This window comes from Crocodylus siamensis, chromosome 7 (assembly GCF_052110815.1).
Source record: "Crocodylus siamensis isolate JL-2025a chromosome 7, ASM5211081v1, whole genome shotgun sequence".
In the NCBI taxonomy this organism is placed as follows: domain Eukaryota; kingdom Metazoa; phylum Chordata; order Crocodylia; family Crocodylidae; genus Crocodylus; species Crocodylus siamensis.
In genome coordinates this window covers 90716043-90733134 of record NC_143401.1, presented here as the reverse complement: position 1 = coordinate 90733134, position 17092 = coordinate 90716043, and the positions used below count along the sequence as shown (strand labels likewise).

The 17092-nt window shown below is 45.1% G+C and overlaps 1 protein-coding gene across 1 annotated transcript in view; it reads right to left on the bottom strand.

The window, feature by feature from the left end:
- Positions 1–17092, bottom strand: part of LOC149860120 (guanylate cyclase 2G-like) — a 53083-nt gene that overhangs the window by 9206 nt on the left and 26785 nt on the right. Inside the window, exons 8-17 of the mRNA XM_090058222.1 lie at positions 16406–16509; positions 15496–15659; positions 13750–13893; positions 12943–13026; positions 10475–10579; positions 8988–9059; positions 6707–6875; positions 5546–5701; positions 3637–3814; positions 79–219 (exon numbers count right to left, since the gene is read on the bottom strand). Of these exons, the coding sequence (XP_089914348.1) occupies positions 79–219; positions 3637–3814; positions 5546–5701; positions 6707–6875; positions 8988–9059; positions 10475–10579; positions 12943–13026; positions 13750–13893; positions 15496–15659; positions 16406–16509 (1317 nt within the window). The remainder of the gene's footprint in view (positions 1–78; positions 220–3636; positions 3815–5545; positions 5702–6706; positions 6876–8987; positions 9060–10474; positions 10580–12942; positions 13027–13749; positions 13894–15495; positions 15660–16405; positions 16510–17092) is intronic.

The window sequence follows — 17092 nt, the reverse complement described above, 5'->3', positions numbered from 1 at the left end:
AGCCTCTATGTGTATGGTTCACTCTCTCACCAAATCCTATGTTTACAATTTAGGAACACACTGAAGATGTTTAATTACCTAGGCAATAGCGATGACAATAGTTTGTCTGTCTTTCTCTTCTCTGCCGTCAACTGGTTTGTCCTTTCTTCCACGACTTCCTCCAAGTGATTGGCATACTTTTCCAGTTTATTCACCATATTATCCAAGATACTGACATGGCTTATGGAAGTGTTCAAGCAGATTATTTTTACTTAGAGCATTCTCCGAAGTGACACAGACTATTGACACGTACTGTATTTCACTTCCATTTCCTTCAGAGGACTGCAAATTCCCTCCCTCTGCTAGATTTAACTGGGGGAAAGGAGTACTGATTACTTGGCTCTTCTCTGCTGTGATCCGTTTCATTTGTTCTCTGGTTTGATCACAGTAGTATTTGGATAAGCAAAAGCCTTAGAGAATCTATGTACGAGATTGGAAATATTGAATGAACTGAAGCAATGACCTAGAATAATTTAGGAAAATGCATTGCTGCTGGAAAATACTGCCAAAATGCTAAAATTGAAATTCCATCACTTTTTGAGAACCTAACCTCCCTTACAATTTGTCATTCTGGAAAATTACATGATAGCTACTTAAAACTTCATTAGAGTTTTGTCCAAGTTTTTTAGCGTACTTATCAGTGGCAAACACCTACAAGTGCCATAACTGAGAAAGATTCAAGAAAATAATCCTCTAGCTTTTAATTTTTAGGGTTTTGTTTTTTTACACATAATTAGTTTAATCATTTCTCCTGTGCAAGTCCTTCATGCATCAGTAAAAGAAAGAAAAATGCTTAATATACAGAAAATAAAAATAGAAATTTGGCAGGGAGGGGTCCAAGGCAGATGCCAAGCCTGAAACAACTATAAGTTCTCTTCTTTCTAAGAAGGGATTAGATTTCAGGTTTACTTTTTATTCATTGCCTTGCCTCCCCTCATGATTTGAACTGGATATTAATCCTCTCAACTGCCTATCCTAAAGTGTGCTATTCATAGTTTCATAGTTGGTCGGGTTGGAAGGGACCTGAGCAGATCATCTACTCCGACCCCCTGCCATGGCAGGAAAGAGTACCGGGGTCAAACGACCCCGGCAAGGTGTTCATCCAGCTTCCTCTTAAAGCCCCCCAGGGTAGGAGCCTGCACCACTTCTCTTGGAAGTTGGTTCCAGACCCTAGCCGCCCTGACCATGAAGTCACGCCTCCTGATATCTAGTCTGAATCTCCCCTCTGCCAGCTTGTGACCGTTATTCCTGGTCAGTCCTGGCGGTGCTTGGGGGAACAGGGACTCCCCCAACGCCTGCTGGTCCCCCCTGACTAGTTTGTAACAGGCCACTAGATCCCCCTCAGCCTTCTCTTGGGGAGGCTGAATAGGTTCAGATCCCGTTGCCTCTCCTCATAGGGCCTGCCCTGCTGCCCCCTGATCACGCGAGTGGCCTCCTCTGGACCCTCTCCATGTTGTCCACATCCCTCCTGAAGTGCAGCGCCCAGAACTGGAAGCAGGACTCCAGCTGCGGCCTGACCAGTGCCGCATAGAGGGGGAGGATCACCTCCCTGGACCTGCTCGAGATGCATCTGTGGATGCATGCCAAGGTGCGGTTGGCCTTCCTGACTGCATCCCCACACTGCCGGCCCATGTTCATCTTGGCATCGATGACGACTCCAAGATCCTTTTCTGCCTCTGCACTGACGAGAAGGAGTTCCCCAGCTTGTAGGTATGGTGCTGGTTCTTCCTCCCCAGGTGCAGCACCTTGCACTTATCAGTGTTGAATCCCATCCTATTCTCATCCGCCCACCCCTGGAACCTGTCTAGGTCCAATGGTAGCCTATTCCTCCCTTCTAGTGTGCCCACATCCCCCACATCTTAGTGTCATCAGCAAATTTGGACAGGGTGCTTTTTACCCCCTCGTCCAGGTCACTGATGAGGATGTTGAACAGTGTGGGCCCAAGGACTGAGCTCTGGGGGACCCCACTGCCCACTTCCCTCCAGGTCGAAAATGACCCATCCACCACCGCTCTCTGAGTGCGGCCCTCCAGCCAGTTGGTGACCCATCTGACTGTGTGGGTGTCTGCACCACAGCCCCCCAGTTTCTGAATGAGAACAGGGTGAGAGACAGTGTCGAAGGCCTTCCGAAAGTCTAGGAAGACTACGTCCACCGCTACCCCTGCGTCTAATGATTTAGTGAGCTGGTCATAGGCCACCAGGTTGGTCTGACAGGACCTGCCACTGAGGAACCCGTGTTGGTTGCCCCTCAGTATAATCTCCCCCCTGGCCCCTCGTGGACATGCACCAGGATAATTCTCTCAAAAAGCTTGCCCAGGATCGAGGTAAGACTGACTGGCCTATAGTTCCCTGGGTCCTCCTTCCTCTGTTTTTTGAAGATGGGAACCACACTGGCCCTCTTCCAGTCCTCTGGCACCACACCAGAGCATCATGAGTGCTCGTAAAGCTGTGCCAGGGGCCCCACAATGACCTCAGCCAATTCCTTCAGCACTCGGGGGTGGAGATCGTCTGGACCAGCTCATTTGAATACATCCAGTCCCTCCAGAAGTTCCCTGACTAGTCCCTCACTAACCCTCGGCCTGGGTGCACCTCCCCTGGGGTCTGAGGGGAGCTTGGGGGGGGAGTGGCTGTTCCAGTCCCTGCTCAGGAAAATGGAGGCAAAGAAATCATTAAATATGGTAGCTTTGTTGTCGGGTGTCATGACCAAATTTCCCAGCGTGTCTTGCAGGGGCCCCACGTTACCCGGAACCTTCTTTTTGCCCCCTGTGTATTTAAAAAAGGACTTCTTGTTGTCCTTAATCCAGGAAGCTAGTCCCAGTTCCATCTCCGCCTTGGCCTTCCTGACCGCCCCCCCTGCATCCCTGAGCAACCGCAGTATAGTCCTCCCTGGTGATGACCCCTCCCTGCCATTGGGTGTGCGCCTCCCTTTTAGCTAGGAGACATTCCCGGATGCTTTCGGTGAGCCATGGGGGCTTTTGCACCCTCCTTCCCCCCTTTGATCCGTGTTGGGATCACCTCCCTTTGGGCCTGGAGGATCGTCTCCTTAAGGAGTGACCACTCTCCTTAGACACCTGGCTCCCCTCCCCTCCGGGACCTCAGTGCTTCCCCGACTATTCTCCTTAGCTCACTGAAGCCCGCCCTCCTGAAATCTAGGGCTGATGCCTTGCTGCAGGCCTTTGCCACCTTGTGCTGGGTGGTGAATCCCAGCAGGCGATGATCAGTGTCACCCAGGTGGTCGAGTACCCGCAGCCCCCTCACCAGGTCATCACCCAGGGCCAGCAGCAGGTCCAATAAGGTATCTCCCCTGGTGGGGCTGTGCACCTCCTGGGTTAGATGGAGGTCCTGCACTCTGGCTAGGAACCTATGTGAGCGGTCAGACCTGGCTGACTGCTCTTCCCAGCAGATGTCTGGAAAATGCAGGTCACCCATGATGACCACGTCCTTTGACCTTATTAAACAGGTACTGCTTCCCACCTGAAGCAGCTGAATTTCAATGGTGAGCAAACAATTCTTCCAGACTGTAGTCTATGAAACACTTGGGTCTTATTGGATGAAAGACATATATGGTATCATTCTTACACAAGTAAGAATAACTCACCCTTCAGGGCTTGCTTCTCTTAATAATCTTTTCACAGAGGAGAACGTTGGTCTTCTCTCTGGGTTTTCATCCCAACAAGCTCTCACCATTGTGATGATCCTTTCACTGCATTTCTCCCCTGAGAGAGAAGGCCGCAGAGGGAAGTGTGTAGAAGGGTCCCTGATTCTACTGATGATCTCTAAATACAGCAATGATAATGTTTCAGGATTTTTTAGTCCATTATTTATTTTGTTTTTAATATTTCTCATTCTTTGGACCACATAACCCTCGCCCTTAATACAGGAGAAGGTGGGAAGGGAAGAGAGAAGTATCTTTTTTTTGTTCCTTACACACCAAAGATAATCACCCAAGGGAGGACAAAAGTCTGCTCCTGCCATGCGTTCTGAAGAGCTGACTGGCATCAGACATGGCAGCAACATCCCACAGGTGAGAGCATATAACTCCTTGAAACTCTGAGAGAAAAATGTGCCCACAGAGGCAACTCTTCCCCACTTCACTTAAGTATCACAATTTAATTCTTTGCATACAAAGGTTTGGCCTCCTCCTTGACCCGAAAAATTCCAAATACACTTATTTTCCAAGAGAAGATGAATAAAAGGGGATAGTGGAACTCCCCAACAAAAATGTGGTGGATGGGTCGGTTTTCGTGGTGGATGGGTCGGTTTCGACTTGGAAGGGTGTGGGCAGTGGGGTCCCGCAGGGCTCGGTCCTTGGACCAATACTCTTTAATGTCTTCATCAGCGACTTGGATGAGGGAGTGAAATGTACTCTGTCCAAGTTTGCAGATGACACTAAGCTATGGGGCGAAGTGGACACGCCGGAGGGCAGGGAGCAGCTGCAAGCAGCCCTGGACAGGTTAGACAAGTGGGCAGAAAACAACAGAATGCAGTTCAACAAGGAGAAATGCAAAGTGCTGCATCTAGGGAGGAAAAATGTCCAGCACACCTACAGCCTAGGAAATGACCTGCTGGGTGGCACGGAAGTAGAAAGGGATCTTGGAGTCCTAGTGGACTCCAAGATGAACATGAGTCGGCAGTGTGATGAAACCATCAGAAAAGCCAATGGCACTTTATCGTGCATCAGCAGATGCATGACAAATAGGTCCAAGGAGGTGATACTACCCCTCTATCGGGCGCTGGTCAGACCGCAGCTGGAGTACTGCGTGCAATTCTGGGCGCCGCACTTCACGAAGGATGCGGATAACCTGGAGAGGGTCCAGAGAAGGGCCACTCATATGGTTAAGGGCCTGCAGGCCAAGCCCTACGAGGAGAGACTAGAGAAACTGGACCTTTTCAGCCTCCGCAAGAGAAGGTTGAGAGGCGACCTGGTGGCTGCCTATAAGTTCATCAGGGGGGCACAGAAGGGAATTGGTGAGTATTTATTCACCAAGGCCCCCCCGGGGGTTACAAGAAATAATGGCCACAAGCTAGAAGAGAGCAGATTTAGATTGGATATTAGGAGGAACTTCTTTACAGTTCGAGTGGCCAAGGTCTGGAACGGGTTCCCAAGGGAGGTGGTGCTCTCACCTACCCTGGGGGTCTTCAAACGAAGGTTAGATGTGTATCTAGCTGGGGTAATGTAGGCCCAGCACTCTTTCCTGCTTGTGCAGGGGGTCGGACTCGATGATCTATTGAGGTCCCTTCCGACCCTAGCATCTATGAATCTATGAATCTATGAATCTATGAAAATATAATATATTGAATTTACTTAAATAAAAAGAAGGTAAAACAATAAAGCAAGATTTTCCTGTAAGTAATATGCTGCAAGGATCCTAAGGGGTTAGGAATCACAAGATCACTGCTATATTTGAAACATGATGAAACGTCTTTCACTGGAAACAATGAAAAGCAGTGATCAGGAATTAAAGTAGAGCTAGGAAATCAGCATGGAACTATTGTTCAGGTTATACCTTCTGCTTCCTGGTCCAGGTCGTGGAAAGGGCCATCCTCACTGTTATAAATCAGCTCTTTCATAATTATAGCAAAACTGTAGACGTCCCCCTTTTGGGTCCCCTGGAATGGATACTCTTCAAGCCTGAGAAGTTCTGGGGCTGTCCAGTAGAGCTCTACAAGGCAAAACAGGAAACAGCAGGACAGACTGTGTTCAAGGTGCATCAAGCTCATTGCAATTCTTTACAAAAACAGACCAGTTAGTCAGCAGCTCAAAATCCCCTACAACATATTATAGGACATGTTGTGCTTTTGCAATGCCTTCCAGAGGCCTCCTCTGAGGCTCTCAGTGTGACTTGCAAGTACTCATATATGTGTTCACAATATCCCTCTGGGAGCAATGTAGCCCTTTTCCTTGCCCCCAAGAAAGTCAAGGGGGGACTCTGGTATCAACAGGGGTGGAGAATAGAATGATGGTCCCTGGGCTTTTCCAGCAGTTGGGTGCATTTTGGGGGACAGGTAGATTAGGCCCACACACAGTTTTGGGTAGATTGTCCCTGGCCCTTCTTAGCAGGGGACCCAGGAGTTAACACTCCACTGAGTTGCAAGGAGCAGTTAACATTCCTCAGAGACTATCAGCAGACTCAGGCAATCACCACTACATTGGCTGCACTGGGTTCATGATTTCAAGCTTTTCTGTGCAACCATGAAGAATAGAAACTTACTCTCTCTCTCTCACCAAATTCTACTGTTGACAATTTAGGAACACGCTGAAGATAAAAGATGAGGTTCTCATGTAACTGTGTAACTAGTATTTATGACTTAATCCAGGCCTGGGGTACCAAACAAGAATTATTCACCAAAATTATGCATCAAACATTTTCACGCAAATCAGTTGCTCAAAATCATATCAGCTGCTTGGCACCAATGAACAACAGGCTAAAATTGACCAAACAAATAATTTGCTGACATCTTTTGGCTCACTAACATGCAGCATCACGAGAATAAAGAAACCTGGGCAAGTTCTAAAGCAGGTTTGAAATATGTGCTATCCAATGACATCCTGTAGATAAAAATGTGCTTGAAGACCATTATTAAGGAAAGTGTCTGCTTATGTAGTCACTTCATCCTTTTGTTTCGGAACACTCACTGTGTTTGTAATTCTCGTATAATTCTCTTACCGTCATATTTGGTGGTTTTCTCAGTGATTACTTGGCATTTCTTTCCATACTTAAATTCCCACAACCCAAATCCAGACAGCTTTACTTGCATGCCATTATCCACCAAACAATTGGCAGGTTTCAGGTTTCCATGCGAGTTCAGTGGGCCGCTGTGAATAAATAGCATCCCCTACAAAAATAGAAACATTATAATAGAATTTACAATGGCTAAGAGAATACAAGTTACAATGGCTGCTGTCCTAGCACCAGGTATATGGAAGACTGAAATCTCTGGGGCTGAACGGAAGAATACAGTTTTGGTTGTGACTTCTAGAACTAGAAAATATAACCTGCCCTTAGCCCTGTTTTGATTTGACGAAATATCGAGGCTTTTGTTCAAAAAGATCATTGTGTATATATTGCTCAATATGTCCTTGTGATTCTTTTCCCGGCCAAACCCAATAAAAAGTATGCCAGCTACGCCCACATTTTGTCTGTGTGGCCATATTTTCCTATCATTGTCCTCTCTCTCACTCCTGCTTCATTTGGTTGTCCTGTTCGCTTACGGCACCTGTTCTTAGGATGGGCCCCAATCCTAGAAGCTATTGCACAGGCTAATGCCTCATTATTAAAGACAGAAAAGTACCCCACTGTGGAACAGCTTGCAGGATTGAGACTTGTTTGTGTAGATCTCATAGGTATTTATGGGTCATCCACTGCAGTAGTATGTGGGCACCTCACAGTCTACACCTTATTCAACCTCAATAGCCCTGTGAAATAGGGAAGAACTATTTTCCCTATTTTACAGATCAGAAGAGAAGAAAAGTAGAGAAAGACTAAGTGACAGCATTTGGTCATACAGAAAAGTCTATGGCAGGGGAATACATTTTCCAAAGTGCTAGGTTTGTGTCCCAATCACTGAACTAAGTTATTAGACTATAAACTCTTCAGGAAAAGGACTCAGTTGTATGTTTTCTCAATTTCTAACACAAGGGAGCACCAGCCAGAGTGAGGCCCTTCACAAATGATTCTCATAAAAACTAATCAATTTAAACTTTTCTTACCAACTGATGCCTTACTGAAGAAGAAAATTTACAGAACTGAGTTCTTCAGATAGTAAATCCTGCTCGTTTAGATGTGGACCTCTCCCTTCCTGTCCACTTGACAATTAAAAGCACTTCAGCAACAAAGTGACCATTGTACTGCCACCAAACAGACAGAAATATTGCCAAAGCCAAGTGAATAAAGCCATGTTACAAAAATGACCATGTGAACCATGGGCCTAAATACTAGCATCTTTCTGTAACTGAACAAGCATCAAGTAGAAGTTGCCTTTTTTAAGTATTTGCTAATTTTTTCTCTCTCTCCCGCCAGCCCCCCAAACATACCCTCTCACATTTCAATTTTGTTTTAACCACCACATGCCAAAATCAGACTCTACTAACAAAATCAAGATGGCCAAGCGTGCCACCCAACACTGATTCTTTCTATATAGCCCTCCACTATCTAATATCATCTAAACTATTCTAAATGAAATACTCTTGCCTTGGAAAGCAATCTCTTCCTAAAGAGAGAAAAATGTTAAAGCAGAAGGTAGAGTTTATTACATATGCAACTGGTGAGGGGGCATGTGCCCCCCCCCCCAGACAGGGCTGTCCTGGCCTCCACTGCCTCTGGCGGCATCTGCAGGTGCTCGCCAGCCCCATCCTCAATGCTGGGGTGCCTCCTGAGTATTGGGAGGCACCCCAGTTGCCCATGGTTTATTATTGTTCATGTTGCAACAGAGCTTATAGGCCCCAGTCAGGTGAGACCTCCATTGTGTTAGGGCAGTGATTCTCAGTCAGGGTGCTGGGACATCCAGGGGTGCCGCAAGAGCCTTGGAGAGTGCCACAGGAAGTGTAAGGAGATAAGCAGATAAGGACAGGCTTAGGCTTTCCTTTCCTGACTACCCAACCCAGGAGAACTTGTCTCAAAAAGCTTTCTGTTTTAAAAGTTTTAAAATTTGGGGCTTCCTCCCCACCCCCGCTTTTCCATCTTTTGCTTTTTCATGTTATCAGCACAAGAGACTGCAACTAAATCCTCAAGTTCAGTTTGTGACAATAAAATATATACTGATCTAATAATTATTCTTGAAACCCTATCAGATCTCACAGCACTCCCACTGGTGTATATCCAGGTAAATGGAAGCCTGATTACTGGTACAGTGTACTATTTTCACTCAAATAAAAATGAGCACTTGTATGTTCCTGTTGGCTTGTGTGATAAGTCTTTCTACTAGAAAAGAACTTAACATTATACTCACATTGGCTATATCATAGGCAAAAGAGAGTTTGAATATCCAATCCAATTCGATATCAGAGTTCCTCAAAACATCCTGAAAAAACAGAAACATTACCTTTGAATGACTCAACAGGCTGGGATGCAATAAAACTTTATTTTAAGTGTCAGGCTGGATGGGTTAACACCAGATAATGCAATTAAAAAGAGAGGTAGGACCTGACTTCTCTGTCCCATGATGTTCATGTCAGTGCAATATCAGGAGTGACTCTGTTTAGATCAGTGATTGACAGAGGTGTCTGAGCAGTGAACCAGGACCACTTGCTACCAGCTGAGATTAACGAATTAAAAGTGAAATTAGATCCTATTTACTGAGTCATTGAAAATTGGATATTACTTTAACGTATCAAACTGGATAATAAATTGATGTAGCCTTATTTTAAAAAATAGAAGTACTTTGGAATATCACTGCAGGCACTGCCAAAATCTTCTGATAGCAACTCTATTGAAAGGAAGGTTTAGCCTGTAACACTAAAAAGTCTTAAACTCATTTTTGAGTGCAGAGAATTGAGAAGCAAAAACTAAGTCTGTTGTTGTTGCAAACAATGCTGTAGGCCTTACCTGTAGGCTTTCTTTCTTGCAGTACTGGGTAACAATACAAATATTTGGAGCCTCAGTACATATGCCCAAAGGGCAGGCAGGCAGTCAGCAAGCGATTAAATGATCCCAGCAAGATAAATACCAGATTCACCCAAAGAACCTTGTCTGCCCAGCAAGATATGCATCCAAGTGTTTCTGAAAGGAATCCAGAGTAGGTGCCTGCACCATCCTTGGGGGGAGTTTATTCCAGGCCTGGGAGACTCAGACAATAAAGATATTTTCCCTTAAGTCCAGCCTAAAAGGGTCTTCCAAGAGTTTGTGATCAGTGGACCTAGCCTTCCCATGGGGTGTCCTTCTCCCAGTCACTTTCCCTTAACACCTATATATTTGGTCTCCAAATGATCAATTTTTGCTGATATCATCCACATGCTAGTGTCCAGCAAATGCAAGTTCCAAAATTGATTCAATTTGCATAAACATTTTTGAGTTTATAAGACAAGAAGCCGAGTAAAGACTTGTCTAATATTCACTGCCTCTATGGTGTATTATCTCTATGCATCCACTCTTTTGTTGATAACAGCAGCAGTATTTAAATTATTCTGCAGAGTCCTGTTCTCTCTTTCTGTTCTATTATTTACAAGAAAGGAGGCAGATAAAAACAACGCAATGCTAAAGCATCGACGATGCAGGAACAAGAAGACATATGGGGATTCTAAGTCCTAGCAATTAGATGCCAAGAAAGCCTTCGCGTCCACTAAAAAAACAGAAAGTAGCAAAAATGGCTAGTGAACAAAAGGAAGAAAATCATACCCTACCTGACCAGAAAAGAGCTCCAAAGAGCTCTTTTGCCAACTCTCTTAAAGAAGCAAAACTGAAGTCTGTTGTTGTCGCAAACAATGCTGTAGGCTTTACCTGTAGGCTTCCTTTCTTGCAGTACTGGGTAACAATACAAATATTTGGAGCCTCAGTGCATATGCCAAAGAAAGTCACCAGATTCTCATGTCTCAGCTCACGCATCTGAAAGTAAATCAGTTTCTGTCAATTCATTGTGTTTAGATGACCAGAGCACCTTCAGTGGGTTTCTTAATTCTGATATCTTATGAAACTCTTACAAGATAGAACCAAAAGAAAAACCACTAAATAAACCCAAACTGGCTAGTTCAGGAACTACACTTTAGTACTGATACTCCAGTCCTATGAAAGTACACTGTGAGCATGTCTACAGATGCATTTACTCCAGCTTAGATTGTGCAGTAAACTACTGCAAAGTAAGGGGTTTTGGGTAGGTGTCTACATATGCAGGGATTAGGATGAAGATTTGCATCCAGTTCTCCGCAGCCCTTCAATGGGTTCTTGCTGCTGCTGCAGGGAACTCCAGGCACCTCTTGGGTGCTAGCCCAGGGGCTGATAGGGAGCACTGGGTTGTGGGAGGGGAGGCTGCCTGCTACTGGGCAGGGGATAATGTTCATCTGCCACTACAGCAGGGAGCTCCTGGCTCTGGCTCCCCAATCAGCGGCACGGGCTTGGAAAGAGTTACAGGTCCCAGCCCCCAACCCCCTTCCCCCTGTCTCGATCTACTGGTGGGGCAGCTAGCAGCGAACTTGGGCTGGTAGCTGCCCCACTGGTGGATCGGGGCAGGGGGCTGGGACTTACCTCCCCCCTGCAGCTCTTTCCAAGCGCTGTGACTCAATCATCAAAGTGGGGCACAGGGCTGTGACCTGTCCCTGATGGAGACAGTTCCTGGCCAACCGCAGGCTGCACGAGAAAGTTTGCCTGTGCAGCCCGGAGCTGGCTGGGGACTGCCTGAAACAGGACAGTGCCCAGCCACCTCCAGGCTGCATGTGATTTCTTGCGTGGCTGGGAACTTTCCCCGTCAGATGCAGGTCTCAGCCAGCCTCAGGCTGGGCAGGGAACAGTCCCCATGCAGGAAGCTCCCAGCCCCTGCTCCTCAACTGCAATCGAAATTGTGGAGCGGGGTCTGGGGAGCTCCCTGTTGCTGGGGTGGGGGACATAGTCCCCACACGGGCATACAGGGCAGGGGATGGGGAGCTTGTACCTCCCCAGCTTAGTGCTTGTGGAGCTGGGTGAGAAACGTGCTCCTCAGCCCCCACCAGCACGGTGCTCCCAGTGCCAGCTCCAGGACCATGGGGCCGCTGCTGAGAGATGCTCATCTCTTAGTCCAGGCTCCATGGTCACGGGGCTCAGGCTGGGAGTCTCTTATCTCCCAGCCCAACCTCTATGACCTTGGGCTGGGAGATAAGGATCTCCCAGCCGAAGCTCTGCAGTCATGGGGCTGGGGGACACTTTTTTCCCAGCCCCCCACTTCTCAATCATGATCTGGGGGCAGGGGGCTTGGAGTTCCCTGCTGCTGGGGCAGGGGGACATAGTCCTCCCTGGGAGTCAGATTTTGCACCTACACGAGCTCTACGGTGCCATTACTAATGCTGAGTAAATCTGCTACTTGCATTTTCAGGTACCAAATTTACTCGGTGTTAGGGAGGTTTACTGTGAAGTAAACAAGTGCACATGTAGACACACATGCTTGTTTCGCAGTAAACTATGCTAATGCAAAGTTCAGTGTCTCATGTAGGTACCCTCTGTATTTCTGAATAAGAGAAATGAAAGAGTCTTAATAGCTGAGATTTCATCTGCTATAGGGTAGGGGCATCATATGAGCAATTACCAGAGAGCAGCTGGCATTCAAGAAATCCCTACTCCTTTTATCACATGGCAGTCAAATTGCATGTGCATGGTTTCTGATGCAGAAGTTTCCGGAACCAAAATGTTTTGCATTAATGAACCCTAAGTAGAATCTAGTCTTCTCTCAAATTCAGCACTATCAAAATATGATGTATATAAATATAAGGTGCACGGGGAACAAGTAGGATGAACTAAAAGTCATAGCATGCAAAGAAAACTAAGACTTACTCAGCATTATGAAAACTTGGTAAGATCACGCCGATGGGCTGGGATATCAGCACTGAAGGATTTACATTGTTTTGGGAAGACTTGTTCCCAGGCCCAGAAGAAAGCAAGCATAAAACAAACAAAACAGCCCCCCCCCCAAAAAAAATATCCACAAAAAACTAATGGAGCAAACTGCCCGGGGAAGTTGTAGAATATCCTGCATTTCAAAAAAAGCCCAGATAAACATTTAAGAGGGATGGCTTAGGAATAGTGCATCCTGCTTTAGTCCGTGGGGCTGGACTAGATGACTCCAGGTCACGTTCTGAATCACAGGGTTTTAGGATTTTCAACTTACTGAAGATAATCCAATCAAATCAGCTGCCCAGTTTAGCAGCACCCATAATATATCAGCAACAAAGTCAGCATTTAATTGTTATATGTTAAAAGAGGATCATAGTGAGATTGAACCTTACCAACTGGACCTCATGAAGCACTGACTGGTTCTTAACCCAGGCATCTGTCTGGTTATCAATGTATTTGAGTGCAACAAGAATTCCCTGGAACAAATATTCAGAGAGGTCGAATCCAGTATACATTAACTTTGACACAGACTGCTTGGAAGAAATCTGCATGAAAAGCAGGCAGCTATCTGAAAATAGAGCAGGCTCTGAGAAACTTAAGGCTTCTTTTAGCTAACAGGATCCTTGCCTGTGCTATCCGTCAAAGACCTACCAATAACAGCATCAGAGAATATAGGGAGAAGCAGTGGGTTTAATTTAGATTCCTTTGTATAACAGGCTACCTTATTGTATTACATATAGATATGGGCCTATTTTTCAAAACAACTCTCTGGGAGTCATATAAAGTATGAATGGAGATGTTACCCTGAATAGTAATGCTGTGTGATATAGTCAATGGCTCCAATATAAGCAGTGATTTACAACTAAAGAGATATGGCGTGTTTTTGGAAGGCCAATTAGATGCTTAAAAAACATGGCTCCCTCTGTAAAAATGCATAACGTTTATAACTTCAGTTCTACAATCTTCCATTTTTGACAACAGGGAGCAGCATGGGTACCAGAGACCTTAGTAAACCACAACATCGCAGTCCAGACAGTGCAGCAGAGAACTTCTGTGGGTTTTTTATTCAGAATTTTAAGACCTGTTCCCCTGTACAGATCTCCCCGCCCTTGCAAAGGCAACCAGAAAGGGCCCAACCAAATTCAACATACGACAGGAGAATGCACACGTATCGGAGCCCATCTAATCTACTGACGTACCTGGTAAAGCCCTCTTGTTGTATAAACGACTTCTTTTCTGTCCTTCAAAACCGAGGGCTGATTCCTTGAAAAAATCAAGCTGGACTCAGCGCTTTCCTGCCCTCTGGGCATTGGTGTGCTGGTCTGTGATACTACAAAATGCCTCTTAAAGAGAGGAAGCCAGAGACACAATGTTTTTAAAAATGCAATAATAGCTTAGTTAAATGTTAGAAAGCCTGAGACTTGGTCATATTGACAAAGACACGCAGATGAGCATGAAACCCATTAACAGGCTCCCTGCAGTGCCTACCAGAACTGGTAAAGACAGAATAAAGAGAGACAAAATAGCACATCTGATGTATTAATGGGGAATTGTGTGGCCCTGGCCTTCACTTCTAAGCCCATGTCTAAAAAGTATATTCTATTAAGTGTAAGTTCACCATCTGACATAGTTCTTGCACAGGCAATCTCCAAGAGGATTTAAGGCTAAACTAGAACTTTTGCCACGTCTGTCTGCCAAGCAGTGACTTTAATTTAATTCAATTTAATAGTCTATGCTACCTCAAGGTGGAGGGCAGTCTTATGCAGAGTTTAGATTTTGGTTGTATGGGATAGTTTGGATAGACATGATCCTGCCTCAGGCAGGGGGGCTGCATAGAAACCCGTAGATGACTTCTGAAGGTCCCTTGCAGCCTGACTTCTTTAAGTCTCTGGCTCTAATTCATTAGTTGGGAAAATGTTTTCAAAGTCCTTTGAGGAAAAAAATGGATCTGACATAACACCAACAGGGAAACACTGTTCACATCAGTCACAATATAAGGATCTTGTATGCAAGGTACTGGACATTTATTTCTGGAGGCCGAACATCTTTAACTCCCATTGATTTCAGTGGAACAAATGTCAATATACAAGAGTGGAACCAGGAGCACAGTTTGACCCTTTAATTCCTTAGGTCCCTGCCAGATGTGCGGGTAAAGGTGGGCTGCAACCCCACTTCCTGCTGTGCCGTAGATGCATGGAGGGAGGCATGACTGTGGGATTACATGGCAGATCCCATCAAGCCTTATTGCTTGTGCAGGGAAAACCCAGGATCCCAAACTCGGGCTCCCTCTTCACTGGCAAGTAGCAAGCTCCCATGGCTGGGAGCCCCCTCAACTGACAGGGCTCTCACTAGGGGGGTGCACCATGACCTGGGTTTGCAGCTGCAGATGCACATGGTACATCCTTGTAGCTGGCAGCCTGCAGGTAATCCAGGAGCCCCCCATCAGCTGATGGGACTCCCAGCCACTGGAGCAACTGGTGCTCTCCAATGGCTGGGAGCCCCATCGGCTAACAGGATTCCCAGGCACAGGGGCTCACCTGGCCCCATGTTCAATGAACAGTGTGATAGGAACCAGCCACAAAGTTATTTCGCCTTTTGGGTGGAAAAATGTTGTGGCTTATTCCTTGTTTTATAATACTATTAATTAATTGAATGGGTGGCTGGGTTACAATTTAAGATGTGATTAACTGGTTACTAATTGGTTAATCACATCTTAAGTGTAACATAGGGTATAGGCCTTAGTGGCCAACACAGCAAAAAAAGCATTCCAGCATGCCAGTAGGCTTGTGGGTTTCGGCGAGATTAAAAGTACTTAAAGGTTGCTTGAGTGTGTTGTTGGATCACGGCTCTAATATGTAGATGTTTGTAAGTGCATGAAAAAGCATGGGAAATCACTGAGGACAACAAAATCTTGTGGATTGCAACTTGTACTAATCCTAGTTTACCTTCTGATCTCCAAGGACAATGATATCATCATAGTTGATTTTCCACCAGATGTCATCCACTTGCTTTTCTAGCTTCCCTTTCTGGATCTTTAGAAACACCACAGTGCTGGCAGCTCCTGAGGTTGTCACCAGCAGGACAGCAATCAGAACAATCACAGGCACACCTGTTAAAAAACACGGTACCAGGTGCAAGGTGGTAGAGAAATACCTTGATGACACCACCATGCTGATCATTTTAGGGTCACGTTGTCATTTGGCTTCACTGTGCCTCAACTCCTTTGCACCACAAAGGAACTGTAACACTAGTTTAAAGAGCCCTTTGAGGATCCTTAGGAGATGTAGTGCTGTCATAGCATTTCCATCCTATATAGATTTTAGGAAAGCTGAATAATCACTGCTAATGATGTCTGTACCTTTGTGCTCAGCATGTCTGAAAATCAGCCTAGAATGTCTCAGGTTGAAAACCCCCAAATGAAAAAACTTCAACAGTCAGCAGACATCTTAGACAACTCTGACTTGTGTTTTCAAAAACTGGCAACTCAACTCAAGAACCTAGACTATATGTAGCCTGATCCTAAAATCCTGGGTATCAACTTAAGCTGCTTTCAGCCACTTATTTAGGTGCACAATTGATATTTAAAACAATAGCAACAACTATTTGCTGTTTTCCGATATCTCAGCCTTGTGGCAATGCTTCTCCATGCCTTCATTTTCTTGTAAAATGGGTACACAATGGGCAATTTAATACAGTCATTCTGCATTATTATTATTAGCTTTCACTAACTGGGGTTGGAAAAAAGCTTTCAGATCTTTGAATAAAAGAGGCTAAAGAAGAGCAAAATATTTTGTGCATCTCTCCCCTTCCAACTTGCCTGAAAGCGCTAATCTTGCCGTGTATGAGCATGCTCACTTGTAACTGAAGCTTTGCACTGTTCATTATAAAATCCACAGTCTGGTCTATCCTTAGGAGGACAATTATCCAGCCAGCTGATGTTGGTAATTTCCTCTGTTGGGCTGTAGATGGAGACACACAAATATAATTGACTGATTCTGCCGTTAATTCTCCTTGGCTTTTATTTTATTTTCCACCAAGGGAAACAAAACTATCATAATGTGTAAAACTTACCAATTCCATAGCTGGCCAGAAAATAATATTTCCTGTACCCAAAAGACATTTTCACCCAAAAAATGAACATCTGAAATGCTTAGTTAAAAAAAAAGTTTGTCTTTAGGGATTTATAAATTAAACTTTATTTTTAAGGGGAATAGAACAAAAATCATTTGTTTCTAATCAGCATAAAATAAACCAATGAAAAAAAAACCCAACACCAAATATAGTTATGTTTTTGGGTTTTCTGAAAGGGAGTGGTTTTTTTTTGGGGGGGGGGGGAGGGGAAAGGGTTTTTTATTTTATTTTTTTTAACTTCTGGCACCAGTGAGGCATCATGCAGAGTATTGTGTCCAGTTCTGGTCGCTGTACTTCAAGAAAGAGGTGGGAAAATTAGAGTCCAGCACAGAGCAACAAAAATGAAAGAGGACTCAGAAGCATAATGAATGAAAAAAGGTTAGGAGCACTGGGGTTTTTTAGTCTAGAGAA